We start from the raw sequence: 16129 nt of genomic DNA, 5'->3' as shown, positions 1-16129 counted from the left end.
GAAAAATTGAAAGGAAAACTGTATCATCTAAATAATCCAAGAGATGAATTACAATCCAAGAAAGGAGATAGAGAGACAGAAGGGGGGAGAGACAGATAGAGATGGAGAGAGTGAGGGGTATAAAAAGAGAGACAGACAGACAGAGAGAGAGAGGACAGACAGAGAGAGAGATGGAGGGAGAGAAAGAAAGAGGGGAGAGTGGGGGAGACAGACAGAGAGAGAGAGAGAATGAGAGAGTTGTTAGAGGCAGAGGGGGACAGAGAGAGAGGGAGGACAGAGAGAGAGAGGGAGAGAGAGAAAGAAAGAGGGGAGAGGGAGGGAAAGAGAGACAGACAGGGAGAGAGGGAGGACAGAGAGAGATAGAATGAGAGAGTTGTGAGGCAGAGGGGGACAGAGAGAGGGATGGAGGGAAATAAAGAGAGATAGAGGGAGAGTGGGAGGGAAAGAGTCACAGACAGAGAGAGAGGGAGGACAGAGAGGGAGGGGGAGAGAGAAAGAAAGAAAGAGGGGGGGAGACAGACAGAGAGAGAGAATGAGAGAGTTGTTAGAGGCAGAGAGAGGTGTGTGTCTGTCAAACTGCACTAATGAGAACACCTGTGTGTGTGACTCGTGGGGCTTTTATTTTGAAAGGGAAGACAGAAAGACAGACAGCCTGTAGCTGTTTGTGTGTGTCCTCTAAATGTAGCTAAAACAAGAATGAGTGTGAGACTGCTCTGATTAGCTGCACCTGTGTAATGAGTGACTGAGTTTTTGCTGTGAAGAATATCTCCCATAGCCTCCAATTCATTTATTTTTTTCGGAAAAGGCTTAATATCATATAGAACTTCAAAAGCAAGACCCCAAAATAATTATATTTCCTGACACACAAGACTCTTGCGAACCCATAAATGCCGCTTGTGGGTCTGTATGTTACACGATGTGTCTCTAGTCGCGATTTACAAAAAGAAAACTGTTCTCTCCAGTCATGGCATTGCTGGGGAAAGCAATAGTACTTTCTTTCATAACACTATTATTTGTTTATGTCTAATTTAGTCAAAATAAAGGGTGTTCTGGTCTAAAAGCTATCTCTTCTGAACATTTAAAACAATCATTGCTCTCAATGAGAGCAATGAAGACCAATCCAAAAGACTGAATAGATTGAGTTTAACAGGTGCCATAAGAGCTTAGCCTGCACTCTTAGCTTGCATGCAAAAGTAATTTTAGACCCCAAATATCTGGTTGTGTTTGCCAGATGGCCATATGCTGGTTGGGATTTTAATTCCCTAAATGAAATCTTCTCAAGCTCAAAGTGAAGGAGGAGGATGAGGCCGTGACTGAGGAACACAACGAACAAGAGGAAACAATTAATTTGGCATATCGCTTAATTGCTGTGACTGTTTAGATTATGTGTGACTTGCAACCACCATAAGAACCAAACTCAGAGGTTAAAAGCAGCTGACTAAGACGGAAATCAAAAAGACCTTCGCATGAAAAGGAAACCTTCATAAGATGGCTCGCAATGTGCCAAAGAGGTTTGTAAAGCTACGGTCACAGTGCGTTTTGAATTTTCTTTTTTCTGCCAACACATTGCTGAATGTTAGAGGTCGGAATTGAGATGGAAATTACAACCATGTCCTTTAATCTTCTAAAAGTGATAACAATGAACATTTCCCATCAGGTATTAATTCTTATAAATGCAAAACAACAGATGGTGTGCACTCATTAACCACATCACAATACAACATATTTAGTAATGAGATGGCAGCTTAAAGCCTGGCCGGAAGTCATGTGATTAAGCTAAACAGAGCTCTTACAATGTTGTGTAGACACAGACTTAACTGTTGTAAGCATCAAACACTGAACACGTGTAGGCTCGAAAGGTGGCCGATACAGCCTGCAGCAAAAAGCCGTACTCATCCTGAACGTTACCAACTTCGGACTTGGATATTTATCATGAAACATCAAGCATTTAAAGAAGCATGTCAAACTAGTCCTGTACGATAGTCAACAGGGTTATTATTGGAAATGTCTACATGCTGAATAAGCCTTAACTCTCCATCTGTGTATTCACTGTGTTCCAACAGCTGTATTTTAGCCAAGCTATGGCTAAATGCTGCTTCCCCTTGGATCGTTGAAGGAAACCTGAGCACCTGAGAAAACCCACACAGACACAGGAAGAACAAGCAAACTACACAGATCCATGCCGAGTACATTTTATAATTTTCTTTTACCTTTTCCCCCTATTTAAAACATCACACGTTGAAAACATGCCTGTTCAGAACAGGCCGCATGCCTGGCCTGTGGTGTTGTTGCTCGCACAAACAATTTCACACCACACACTGAGATTTCTCAGGGTCCTGAGCAATACACCTGCCATGACATGGTTGCGTCACACACCCAAGTCGCGGCTACACATAGTCAGAAACACCCTTGAAATAGGCCTACAGTCTGGTTCACGGGGAGAAAAAACACACCAGACTTTACCGTTGGTGTGAAGAAGATCGGAGCCGCAGTTCTCGAGATATCCAAAGAGCACACAGATTCCCTTGTTTTATAGTTAGATAAAGATCAATTGTTTAGTTGAGAATTAAGCAACCATAAATTAATTATAATTGGTGCAGCCCCATCATGAAACTATAAAGAGCATGTGGCACTAAACTGTAAAAAGATGACATCAATTGTAAGACTTAAAATTATTGCCGTAAAGCAATGATAAACAGAACTTCTTTCATCTGGCTATGGTAATTAATATGCAACCACACAACATCCCTTTAGCCTTTTCACATCCTTCATTCAACATGTAGTTTTTGTCAAGTCATTGCCAGGATGGATTATAGCTTTGTTGGGCCAGCTGGTGCAGACATGAGCTGCGCTGGAGCGATTTGGGGCGTCGGAAAGGTGGGACGGGACGTGTCATCAGTCAGGTAAGAAACCAGCCAGAGGGACGTGTTGTGAAAAGAAAAATTGCGTAGCAGATAAACCGGTTGTTTCTGAGAATGCGAGAGAAGAGGACGCGATAGCTGTACTCATATCTGTCATAATACTTTGTAATATGGTCTATACTTTGTGAATCGACTGTTGACGGGATTACCAGCAGTTTTATGTAATACTACACAGGGACGGTGCATTAGAGCTCAGTGCCACATTTGATTCCCGTTTAGTGATTTAAGCTTGTACTTTCCCTATACGCACCCTAAAAAAAAAAAAAAAGAATGTCTGAAGCGTGATTCAGAGGTTTGAACAGTATGCTCTTGTGTGGGAGGTAGAAGACTTTTCTCTGATAATGCAGGGTGTGCAAGCACATTGTGTACATTTCCTATTGAGAAATACAGGGCAGAGGAAAGGGTTGTTTGAGGAAAGGTAAAATAAAAGCTTGGTGTTCAATGGCACCATGAAACTGCAAACAATGGGGTGAACCGGTCCCCATGTTTAATCACCAAGTCAAGGACTCACTGTGAAAAAGACCGCCACCCAGTTCTACCGACGCAGGGCCAAATTAACAGACAGGGCAGCCTTAAATGTGAGACACACGTGATTATCAGACTACTTCCTGTTTCTTTCTCAACACTCCAGCCTCTTCAATAGCAAAGGCAACCATGTGCTGCATTCATTACCTCAGTCAGTGATTTCACAATCACTTTCAGGAACTTAGTGCGTTGCCGTCATCCTTTGTTGCCGTTTTTCGCAACAACTCTTTTGTTCGGGCACCACAAACTGATGAGGTCGGCAGGCCAGTGTTTGTGGTGGCCGTGCGAGACAAGATCAGGCGAAACACGGCGTGTTTACAGGCAAACTCAGAGTCAAAGTGAGACACCGTGGCGAGATCAGCTACAGTACATCATAACATGACAGACAATATTGGTTTAACTATGACTATACAGGGAGTGCTCTTGCCAAGGGTTGGTCTTCAAGTTCATGCCTGTTGCATCCAATGACTTCATAAAGAGTTGGCAGTAACCAGTCCAAACGAGACAGGTTGACAAAGACAAGTTTATGACATAGCATTAGAATCCTATTAAAAGGCAGATGGTCTGACTGGTAGGAATGCTCCTCTCTGCCTGTAGTCTATTGGGAGAGTGGAAAACTCAAGAGCAGAGGCTTGTTTAAAACAATTTATCTTTCTAGTCTACTGACCTGGAGAGCACAACACAATTGAGTGAGGAGCGTTTAATACAAAAAAAGGACAAGTGGCTATTTAGTCATAAGGTTTAGACATATGCAAAGGAAGTCAATATAAAAATTGCAGAACAGTTACTTGGTTGCCAGAGACAATTTTGCTCAATAATTAGAAGAATAAGTGTGATTATTGCCATTATTTGACAGCCCTACTAGGAAATGATTAGGAAAGAAAGTAAAAGTATGTCAGGGTACAGTAGTTATAGCTTGCTTATGTAAGCTTTTTTTTTTTTGCTAACGATGATTCATCATTTTTTTTTAAAGAAGAAAAGCTCTGATGAAAAGGATGGATTGGGCAAGGATGAAAATGCAATGAAAAAGATGTTGTGGAAAGCCAGAACTCTTCCAACCTGGAAGGTTTTACACGTCAGAAAAACATTTGGTTGGCTAAAAAAAAAAAATCTAATTGAATAGATCAAAACATTACTTATTGTTCGAAGTGTAAGAGCCAGCAGACTCCCATTCACCTTGTTAGAGGGTATAAAACTGAGAAGAAAAAAAAGGTGCTGCCTTCGACATTTTATCCAAAGATCAATCCAGTTTCACTATACATATTTAATGCTGCCATATGGTACCACTGATTAAAATGTAAGAAGAGTAATCCTGCCCTTAAACTCATGCAGCCACCACGATCATATCCATCTCTCGGCTCTCATCGTTGATCAGAGGTTTTTATACAAAATAGAGCCGATACTCAGCCTCATTTGCCTGTAAGCGCAGTAAGTAAGAGCTGTCATGCATCTGTATTTACGTATATAGTAAAGAGGTTACTGCACATGCCATGGAAGCATGAGCAATGAAGGTTAAAGAATAGATCATGCTGGGGATTACCTGTGCTAATGATTGCATGCTGCACTGCAGCTGACAAACAGTCATTTCACAACTGTACTTCCAACTCAAAGCTACTTTCTGCAAAGTAGAAAACACTTTCAGAGAGAATAATGAAGGGCCGCTGAGAACAGGGAATTGTGCAATCAATAAATGTACAATGTTCAGCATCAGCAAATATGATTCTGCTTTTCTTGGTGATAAAGCGATAAACAACAAAAAAGCAAAAACTTCCCAGAAGGAAGGTTACCTAATGAACAAGGTATGCATTGCCACTTGCGCCTATTGCAGAAATATCCACCAATACAGCTCTTAAAACAGCTGTCGCAAGTAATTATACTGCTTTGGCAGTGTTACTTGAGAAGAGCAATGGCCATCGACAGCCAAAAAAAGGCTTTCTGACTACTCCTCCCAGTCCAGGTCCCCCTGGTTAAATATGTCCAAATGATTAATCTGCTGAATGTATACAAGCTCCAGTTCCTTCAGAGTTTCTGTATGTTTTTCTTTTCTGTATCCATGCAGTGGCATTTCTAATAATAATGATGATGCCAAGGTGACGCTAATTAGACCAGAGTAATGACCAAAGCTAGCAGTATGCTGTCAAATATCAAACGCTTTACAATTTGAGACGAGCCACCTTACTGTCGGAAAGCTTTCATCTAAAAAAGAAACACCAACACTGAATTCAATAGAGACATGACTCCTTAATCAAGACAGACAGACGTCTAGTTCTGGTGGAGTGCACTCACCCAAGCCTTAAAGACTAAATGTTTTTTCAAGGGAACATATCTATTGGGTTTCTAGAACGGGGCCTAATTGCTGTCCATGAAACCATGAAATAAATCCTGGAGTTTTGGTACAGATGGTAGTGTGGGCTAAAAAAGGAACATGACCAGAAAAAAGGACTCCAGACAGTTCAGACTCCTTAATCTGTGATTAGACAAGTGGGCAGGGCATCCAGCTCAATGCTATTTGAGAGTTGACACTCCAGGGACTGTTATGTCATCAACCACACAGCAGAGTGTTGATTATTCTTCTCCGGGTGTTATTTAGCCATGACATGGGCAACATTTCCACTGGGTTTATGAGCAACATCAATGAGATTAGATAGATGATCCGTAAATAGGGCTTGCAATAATTTTGTCACTAAAAGAAGCCCCATTTGGCTCGATGGGATAAACACTACCACACTAAGCTTTTCACCATTTCCTTTTTGAATAATTTAGTAACCCACCTCCACCTGTGTTTGTTTACAAGAGTAGACCCTGATAGAATACGGCACAGGAGCTCTGACTGCCATGATGAAAACGCCTCATGTTTTGAAATGATCGTGTCATGTGCGCTCATTCATCCACGCAACGGTGCTTTTTGTTTCTGAAATAATGGTCTCTGTATTGCTGCTGGCACATACAGCTCAGGAAATGCCTGAATGGGAGAGGTGGGAAAGAAGTAAAGCAAGAAAGAGAGAAATGAGCTGAGAGACATTGTCTCCCAAAGTGATTATTTTGGCAGGATCCTCCAAATGTCAGAGGACAGCTTCCCTTGCCTCACTTGTTGGATCAGGAAGTTGGACCTCTTCACTCGCAGAGAGGGTACCCACCCACAAATGAATCTGGCCGTTCTCCTATTCGGAGGTCCAGGCAGGGGAAAACAAACCTTTCTTCCCTTTGTTAGGACTTGAGCGCTCAGTAAAAATCGCTGTTCAATGCGACACCCAGAGCCAATTCAGCAAAACTTTTCAACAGGGTGGGCAATCCACGGCTCCAATCCTGCCCAGAGAGAGCAGGTAGGTGGTCAACAACAGAAGACAGGGCAGAGCACAGCAACCTGGCTTCGGCCCCCCCTCTCTAGTAACCAGGAATGTGAAATGTTTCGAGGAAATTCCTCCTTCTCCAGGAAGGAAACCAAGTGAATTTCGAAACATTTCAGGCAGTGAACACAAAGGGGGGGGGGGGGGGGGGGGGGGGGGGGGGAGACGAACGACTCAAAGGGCTTCAAAGCCCAAGTTAGGGCTGGTTGTATTCAAGGATAGCGTAACATAAAAGGGGAACTGTTATCAATTAATATTTCCAAAACCTACCAACATATTTTAAGAAAGGACCTACAAAAACAACTACCTAGTCTAAAATTGTTTAATTCCCTACAAGAGGTAATTACAGCTTCAAATTCCATGACCATTACTTAAATACATATAGCTGCAGCTACTTTCCAATGAGTTCTGCTATATTGTTAAGTGAAAGTGTGTAGAGTGGAACATGTCCATTTATCCGTGGTATGGGTATCTATCAAACTCCTGTACCTGAAGTCGAATGCTTGTATTGTAGTGTGGCTCCTGGGCATTAATATAACTATGGGGGGTAGCTCTTGGATGTAAGGGGAGTTTAGTTCATCATGAGCAACATTTAGAACAGTGAATACTTTTTTAATCAGCATACTCCAACTGAGTAACAGTAATTGTATTCTGGTCCAGCCCCGAAAACAATCAGCATAAAAATATGCAATTCAGCATAAAAAAACAACCTCTCATTAAGTAGGAGAGGAATAGTGACCTGACCTCAAGGAGATCTTTGACGTTCTGCATCGGATTTCGATACCAACGATGTGGCCGAAACAAAGATTGTAAACAAGACGCAGACGGACACGGTGTGCTGTGTCACAATCCTGAATGGCACCGGAGAAGGCTCATAGGCCTCGTTTATGATTGCAAAAGGAAGCAGCGGATTAAGCAGACGGTGTCTGTGTGCAGCATCAGATTACTGGCTCTTCTTTTCCCGTTATGAAATCAGATTACTGCAGCTACCCCGCTAGGAGAAACAATATCCGAGCCTTGAGATGGAGGGGTTAGTGAGGGGCTGAAAAGGGGCGGTAAACTCATCCTATTTGACCGACAAGCCTCCATTATTTGCATCCCGATTTAATGGTTTCATTTTTGGTTCGAAAATGAACATACAGAGACATTAAATCAAAGAGATTAAGGCCAGGGATGATACTTTAGATCGCATGCTTACAATTCAACCTCCCGGATATTATAAATAGCTGTGTGCATCGCAGCATAAGGTACATGTGAAGACTTAGGGCTGATAGCTTCATAGCCACTGACCTAGAACCAAAAGGACACAATAATGTGGCTCCAGTCCAGGCATGAGTTTGTTTTTGTATTCCTTATTTATTTGCTGACATACACAGACAGCACGCATCAATCACTCACAAGAGGCCAAGTTCATCTTGGGACTCACATGAATCAAACGTACAGAAAGAAAGATGCTCCGCTCAATCGAGATAAGAGGAGCAATGTTGATTTTGTAGCTTGTGAGAAAACCTTTGCCATTTCTTCACTTCTGAACCCAGACGGTCAAACTTAAAAGACTAGAAACATATTTGAAGGAAAATAAAAAATTCCATGGACTGAAAATACATTCAGTTTATTTTAAAAGCCTGTAAAATCGTGACAACTTCTCTACCAATTAAGACTGGCGAGGTTGAACTGCAAATGCGACACAATTGCTCGGTTGCTCCTGTCATGTTAGTGATAAGGGTAAAAGGTCACAACGTTTGACACCAAGTTGTAAAGATCTTTGAACTTGGTAAGAAAGCCAGCCTTCTAATGCTGCTATACATTCTTTATCGCGAGTAGATAAACATTGCACTATTTTGATCTTTGCATTAGCGTCATTCCTGCAAATACCAAATCTTCCCTCAACAAAAAGATACGTTAACATAGACGTTTTGTCCCAGAGGGAAATTTGCCTTGGACATCATAGTGTCACCAGTATAAAATCCCAGCAAAGCAACAGTTAAGACAACAGATACTTTCATCCATTGATTGCACATGTCCATCTAATGCATGCCTCGCCGCTAAACCCCTAGTAAATACTCTATCCTGTGCGTTATATAACAAAGATGTCTTTGGTTTTTCAGCAATATTCCCAAAGCATTGGTCAGCAATTAGTTTCGGGTGAAATGCAAGAAAAGCGAGAAACTCTTTGCTTCCGATATTTAGATTGACGCAAGAAAGAAAGAAAAACTCAGCTTATAAGAAATGAGCTGAATCACTAACACCACGTGGTATTAGAAACATTGGAGGGTGGCAGACTGGCGGGTATGGCAGTGCTGAAACAAAAACAGTCCAACAGGCCTGTTAAGGAAGAGCAACATTCGGCTGGAGGATGAACAGTCAAATACTGTATCACACTATGCAATAAAATTGTTTTTACAAGCTTATGGTAGCATTTAGATATAACAAGCCATCGATAACAAGTGCAAGAGTAACATACTCCTTTTGTAAATAACAAATATGTCTATCAATCAAGCTAGGTCCTGTTTCACAGTCAAAACATATAGAAAAAAAGAAAGGGAAAACAATAATAATGTCCCAGGTTGTTTTTGAGAAATCATTTAGTGGCCCAGTGCCATAGTTTAGTCTGAGCAGCAAAACTGTGAGGAACCAAAAGCTCATGCTGCGAGGGCCGACCAGAGCTGACAACACATTTTCCATTGTGGATGAAATGTTTCCCTCTAAGCATGGCTTTCAGTAGGGCTTCAGGGTTTAGGAGGATTGATGTCTTTCTTTTAATACAGCATCATATTAACAAAGAGATGTGTTGAGTACCACAATGAAAAAACTGTACATTTCTAAAAGCGCTACGTCCTCATTTGAAACCTCGCCCTTCAGCTGGACACCCACATTTGCTATAGGCTATAGTAGAGGAGCAAACAGCTGCACAACAAATGTCCCAGCCCCTGAAAGCATGCCAAGGCAGAATCCCCAAAACATGCCTTGGGTTGGGCTCAACGCTAGACCTTCCCCACCAGTTGAAAATAAGTGGCGTAAAAACACAGAAGGTAAAAATAGATGTGACAAATAATGTATGCTGTGCACACCCCAAGGCACCATGTCAAAAAAAAATGTTCTGCCTAAATAAACAATTGTGTCATACGTCATTGTCACTTCTAGTAAATTTAATATCAGATCTAACAAATGACCCCAACAAAAACGTTGTGTCAGGCAGTTACTGCAGTCTTGTGCTGAACTATGATTGCTGACTGTGCCTCATTAATAACAGTGTCATCCTCGTCATCATTCTTTAATACAGCACCGTGAGTCTCATCCACTATAGAGGGAATGCAAATAGTGGCAGAATAAGAAGAGTGACAATATTTTTTTTTAAAGGCGTCAGTGAGCTGCTGAATTAGAGAGCAATGCCATCACATACTCTCGTTCTAGTTGGTTTCAAATCAGCTGAGTTCACAAAACAAAATTTGAACGGAGATTTTACAGATTGGCATCACTGTAAATTATCAGTGTTTTTCCGCATGCTTTGCTCCCACCGACACTTGCATACTCATGCATGCACACACGCACGCACATCGACTCTGGAGGAAACCCTCCCCTTTGCGAGCCCACTTCTCTTCCAATGAGTGGAACAGATCTAGGTCAAAGCTGATTAATGTGCATATAGCTCCCGAGAGGTTTGTGGTCAGGTGGCATCAGTTGCCTGCTCGCTGACAATGAATACTGAAGCGCAGCACCGCTGAATAACACCTAGACAATGCGGAGTGACTGCGAGGAGATTTGCATACACAAAAAGGTGGCGATCAAAACAGTTTGCTCTTTGCATTTTCCTCAGCTGCTGCGTCGACACTCCGTGGTTTGGTTTAGTGCTGGTTTCATGGCTGTGCGCGTGTGTGTCACAAAACCGTGAACACATTACGAGCACATCAAATGCACGGGCGGCTGCCTGTCCCGACAAGCCCATGACACAGTGCTGCCAAAGGATGAAACGCATGTTTGCTCGTTGTGAGCCGTACGCCATCCAGGTCACTGTATTTATATATAGTTGTGTTGCTATTAGGTGGCATGCATCACGTAAACCAGTTCGAGCACGGGCCTACGTGGACGAAGGGGCATGTAATACGTCCCAAAGCGTTTAACTACCAGCGGAGCCACAACGCAGAAGGGCAGCCGCCGCTCTCACCCATACACTAACGTCGTTAGCTTAACTTTAGTTGAAGCTAGCTTAGTTATCATAACGGTACCAACTGTTAACACAACAATGTAACGTTACACCACATCTCAAAATGCTGACGTACATTAGACAGTTACACACCAGTTTTTCACCTTGCCCACTTTGTTCAACTGCTTCGTTATCCACCCCCACCATTTTTTTTATTATACATACAATTTGAGTACAACGCTTCTAGCTGCATGAGATAAACTCTTGCTAGGTAGCTTTAGCACTAGCCACCTTGCTAGTTAGCCCGACACTGTTTTGGAAACGTGTGTCGGCTTGCTGCTCTTAACGTTACGGTCAACGAGGGCGTTGTTTGTCCAACGTGAGCTTGCTATTTAACAAAGGACGTGGTGATTTGTAAACATTGCGGGGTGTGTGTGCTACTTTACGCCAACACAGCGCTGTCAACGTTACCTCGGTACGCAGCTCGGGGACGATCGGTCTATCTCCCAGGTCGCGAAGAGGTTCATGGGCACAGGCATGCTGCTGGAGCCCGAGCCGAGGACCGCAGCCCCGGCTAACGCTCCGGCCGGGAGGGTAGTCGGTGCGGGTCCGCCGCCGCCGACGATGCTCGGGTTCAGGAAAGCGGCCCGGACGCCTCCTCTCTCTACAGCCGCCGCCATCATCACCTCCACCGCCCGGGGAGCAGCTCGTGAGTGTCGGGCGAACGTGCGAGCCGCTGAAGTCTGTGCTGCCTGCTCGTGCTCCTCCAGACTCCCAGCTCCTCTCCGCTCACTGGAGATGCTGATAGGCGGGGCGGAACATGTAACCGGTGATCTGATAGGGGGCAGCACGTCCCCGCTTCCAGGGTGGGACATCTTCACTATCAACATGGCCTCGAAGCATGATGCTGTACTCGCTTTACATGTTAAACTGCGTAGCGATTACAGGTTATTATAGACCATAGCCATGTTAATTTCCTTCCTCCGTCATGTGTTGCCTCAGTGATTTGTGAATAAAGAAGAATGGGCATAACTAATCAAATCAGACATCTTAACACAGACATGCCCACATCGTTCTAAAAGTGGCAATCGTGTTGTTTACACCTTAGCATATTAACTCAAACGTTGTCCTATCTTGAGACAACAATGTCTCACACAAATGAAGATGTGTCTATTAAAATGAAAGGATTCCAAATTGTAATCACGCGCATGCCTACTAGAGTGTATTTGGTTCTTCTTGCTCATGAATGTGCGATTAGCTTTAAGTTCATGTCGGTGTGCATGCTCACTGCTGTTGTGGAGAGATAAACATAGGCGGTACGTAAATGCTCTTCAAACGGATTATTCGGGGAGCAGTAGTACTTTGACACTGTTGCGTTTCTGTCAAGAATTAAGACAAACAATTGTTTTCCTGGTCCTGTTCTTTTTCATTTTCATTTTTTGGAAGTGAAAATGAAAAAGCTGTCTTATATAGGCTACACAATAAACACTTTCATATTGTTGTGCATGGTTGTGTTGCTACCTACCATTCAATTAAAACTTACACGATACACTTTCAGGACCTGCTTTTGTTACGTTATTCATGATTCATCATCAGTCTCCGATGACACTTGATTCAGTCATTGTTCTCGTAATGCAAGTGTTGTGAAAGTAACTGACTGTAACTGTGACTAATGAATCAAATACAGCTGACTTGACTTGACATGCTCAGGACATGCACAACCTGTTTAAACTGACTGGTGGTGGCGGTGGTGTGTGTGTGTGTGTGTGTGTGTGTGGGGGGGGGGGGGTATACGTGTTTTGTACAATCAGTGGTTTAATGCAACGAGTATAATCAATCTAATCTTTAATCATTGCTCGGCAACTCTGCATTTAGTCTTCCAGACTGGAACAGTGGCAACATCTGCTGCTATAATAATGATGATGGCAATCGTGAGGTAATTTCTAAATGTGTCATATTTAGCTCGCCCGTTCTTAAGTCCAACAATATATTTTAACACGATCAATGTATTGATTTATGTAATATTCATCATTATATTTGTGAGTCATGGCGAGGCAATATTATATACACAAAACAGTTTCTATACCGAGAGGAAAAGACAATGTGCTGTATATACAAATGTAAAAAGAGGCAGAGAAAGCTGGATGTCAGATAATATATTGTGTATGAATGAAAGTATTGTTAAAGTGGGACACACCTGTTATACCAAGGTGCTTTTAGATAAAGACAATAGTTTTTTTTCAAAATACATCTGCATGTGCGTGTTGTCCTCTGGTATTTATTATTAATTCTGCCCTTTAAAGAAATGCTACCGCCTCAAAATTAGCATAAGCGACACAATTGTTAATGACTGAATTTGTGGAGTGCATCGCCTCCCAGTGTTGCAAAACAGCCCTACAACAAAATGTAGGACATTCAACACTAACTTGCACATTGCGATTCATCCCATAGATGGCAGGCTGTCTGCATGTTTGGTTCCGATCTGTTATTCTTCCTGCCTCCCTTTTCTTCCCTCTCTCTTGCTCGCTCTGCCTCCTCCTCCTCCTATAAGTGTGAGTGGGTGGGTGCATATATTCTGACACTGTGACACCGTCGATGTTAGCGCAACACAACAGTCTGACGATTCATAGGCCCGCCTTTCCCCTTAGTCGAATCCTGCAGGAGAGAATAAAATGCATAAGTTTATCAGGTAACATCTGCTCAGCGGCGGGCGACATCCCACAAACCCAAAGAAAAATAATGCTTGCATCGTGATGTGATGTTTTGGAAAGGTTGCAGGGCATTTCCTGTTATTAAAGTACTGCATACATTCAGAGAAGAGCAAATACAGCAATGCATCTCTCTGACGGAAGTATTAAGGCAACATGAATAATTATCATCTGTTAACAGCTTCTCAGATATTTTACTGAAAGCCACAGATCTGTCATAATGCCAGACAAGCAAACGCGTCCTCCAAGCACGTCTTTATTTTTAGGCGTGAGCATTTGTTTTAGTTCTTGTGCCACCTCCACGCCATCAAAGTCAGATATTCAGTTACAAGCTAAAAAAAACAGCCCTGTTCTGAATCACTGCACAGGGCTTTACGATTGCAGTTACGCATGTTCTTGTTTGTGTAACTCAAAGGGCTTCAAAGGGCACACACGTCTTTGTGACGTTGTGAAAACAACAACAGGAGAGAAAAGGGTCTGTTTTGTAATTCCATCCAAGGTCTGCCACCGGGGAGCAATGGGGAGATAATAGGAAATAAGTTAGTGTCTGCTGGATTTTTCCACCCCTGCAATATTGCTCAAACCAATCAGATCTGATGATGTGATCATTGTTCTAGCAGAGAGAATATCGGCGTTTTCAATCACAGTTGTAATGCAGCTAAAACTGGACGATTTCGACGCATTAATGAGAAGTGTTTAGGGACACTTCAGAGGCACGGAGGCAAAGAAATTATGGGCAGCCATATGCTGACCCCCGAGGAGCTCGTGCTGCAGATAGGTTTGCGTGGGAGTCGCATAATACCTGCAGCCAGTGTTTATCTGAGTCGGTGCCTCTGGAGGCAGTCAACACCTGCCTTCCTGCTTCATTCTGTGCCACGATAAAGACGTTAACCGGACAAGATTGAATGAGACATTCATGCATATTTCAGCAGTGCTTTATTCAGTTTTAAACCAATAAATATCAACATGCACACGCAATTCAGTTGGTTCTTCCATTGAGGTTGATGCCAGCTTCCTCTGAAAGTGGTTGGTGTTCCAGAGGAGACTGATAGAGTGAAAGACTACGGTGAAAGAGAGGGGTTCAATTTCTATCAAAGTCAAAGAATTTCACGTGAGTTTAAAGGGGTCTAATTCATCAGGGAAACCGTGCACAGTTTCACTGCAATGCTCCCATTTCACACACAGACAGTCTTGTCTCAGAGTGATTGGTCTCTGTTGAGCAGTCAGAAACAATTTAAAGGTTCTGTCTTTTTGTAATCTGCTGGGAAGATTGCCACATGCCCCGTTACAGTAACGCAGATCAATCCGAGGCACATCTCTTTCTCCTGAAGATCTCTGCACAGCTCTCACCACTACTAACGCTTCAAAAAACTAAGGGCTGCTGATCCAATCAAGGTTTTGCAAGCCTGGTAAATTAAGGATATTATTTCACGTGGATTTTATCCTTCGTACAATTTCCTGCGTTTGGATTCAACTCAGGTATTATCATTAATTCTGCGTGTTTTGGATTGTGAAACTGATTAAATCCCTGCCGTGAAAGGAAGACAAAAACCTCTTTAGAAAGAAACAGGTCCACATCATTCTGCATCTAAATTCCTAATCTCAACCAGTCAATGTAGATCTATGGTCAGGTTAAGCAGGCACATATCTGCTCTTTGCTTATAGCACTTAAGATATTTTACTTTGAAAATCATCTGTCTGACTTAATGTGGAATGTTGAATGAAATATACAAAAGGGACATTTCAAGGTTGGGTTCACAAATGTACATGGCACGTTTCCATGTCGTTCATTTGAACTTCCCTTTCTTGGATCATGTGATGGACAGAATACAACATGATAGGACATATCATTGACTAATTATCCTTTGTGGCCTGAATGCTCAAGTCTGAATTTCCCCAATCTAATTTCTTAGTAAGATGTTCAGTTTGCCTTTTCTTGCTTCCATACAAAAGTTACTACTTTATACAACAACAATTTAAATTGAGTTGCTTGACTCTGTACAAAGACGTGGATGGGTATCCAGCGGCACAGCAGCTGTGGACGGTGTGGGTGTCTTCTCGAGACAAATATATCAAATGTAAGATTCTTTGTTTGGGTATAGTTAGTTTTGTTTACCCCCAGAAGAGAACAATAGTCATCTAATTTACCAAACAGATCTTTCTGATGTCACAAAAAAATACAGTATATATATATATATATATATATATATATATATATATATATATATATATATATATATATATATATATATTTATTTTCATTTCAGAAAATGGGAGGCTTTCAAAAGTCTTTTTCATTTCACCACTGAAATGATGTGGAAATCACATTTGGAGGTTGAGAAAGAAAGAGAGACACAAGCCGTATTATCATGTTATACGAAAGCATGGCAAGAATGCATCTGTGAATAGAGGTTTCTAAGAACTTAGTACATTTAATGTTTATTTGCACATGAATGAACCCGACATTCCCATTCAAGCGAGACA

At 42.2% G+C, this 16129-nt stretch overlaps 1 protein-coding gene across 1 annotated transcript in view; it reads right to left on the bottom strand.

Moving 5' to 3' along the window:
• Nucleotides 1–11857, bottom strand: part of LOC117743714 (phosphofurin acidic cluster sorting protein 2-like) — a 42419-nt gene extending 30562 nt beyond the window's left edge. The window contains exon 1 of the mRNA XM_034551468.1: nucleotides 11409–11857. Within this exon, the coding sequence (XP_034407359.1) occupies nucleotides 11409–11827 (419 nt within the window). The 5' untranslated portion in view covers nucleotides 11828–11857. The remainder of the gene's footprint in view (nucleotides 1–11408) is intronic.
• Between the last annotated feature and the right edge of the window lie 4272 nt (nucleotides 11858–16129).

The sequence above is a fragment of the Cyclopterus lumpus genome, chromosome 15 (assembly GCF_009769545.1).
Source record: "Cyclopterus lumpus isolate fCycLum1 chromosome 15, fCycLum1.pri, whole genome shotgun sequence".
Classification (NCBI taxonomy): domain Eukaryota; kingdom Metazoa; phylum Chordata; class Actinopteri; order Perciformes; family Cyclopteridae; genus Cyclopterus; species Cyclopterus lumpus.
This window is presented reverse-complemented; position numbering and strand designations above follow the sequence as displayed.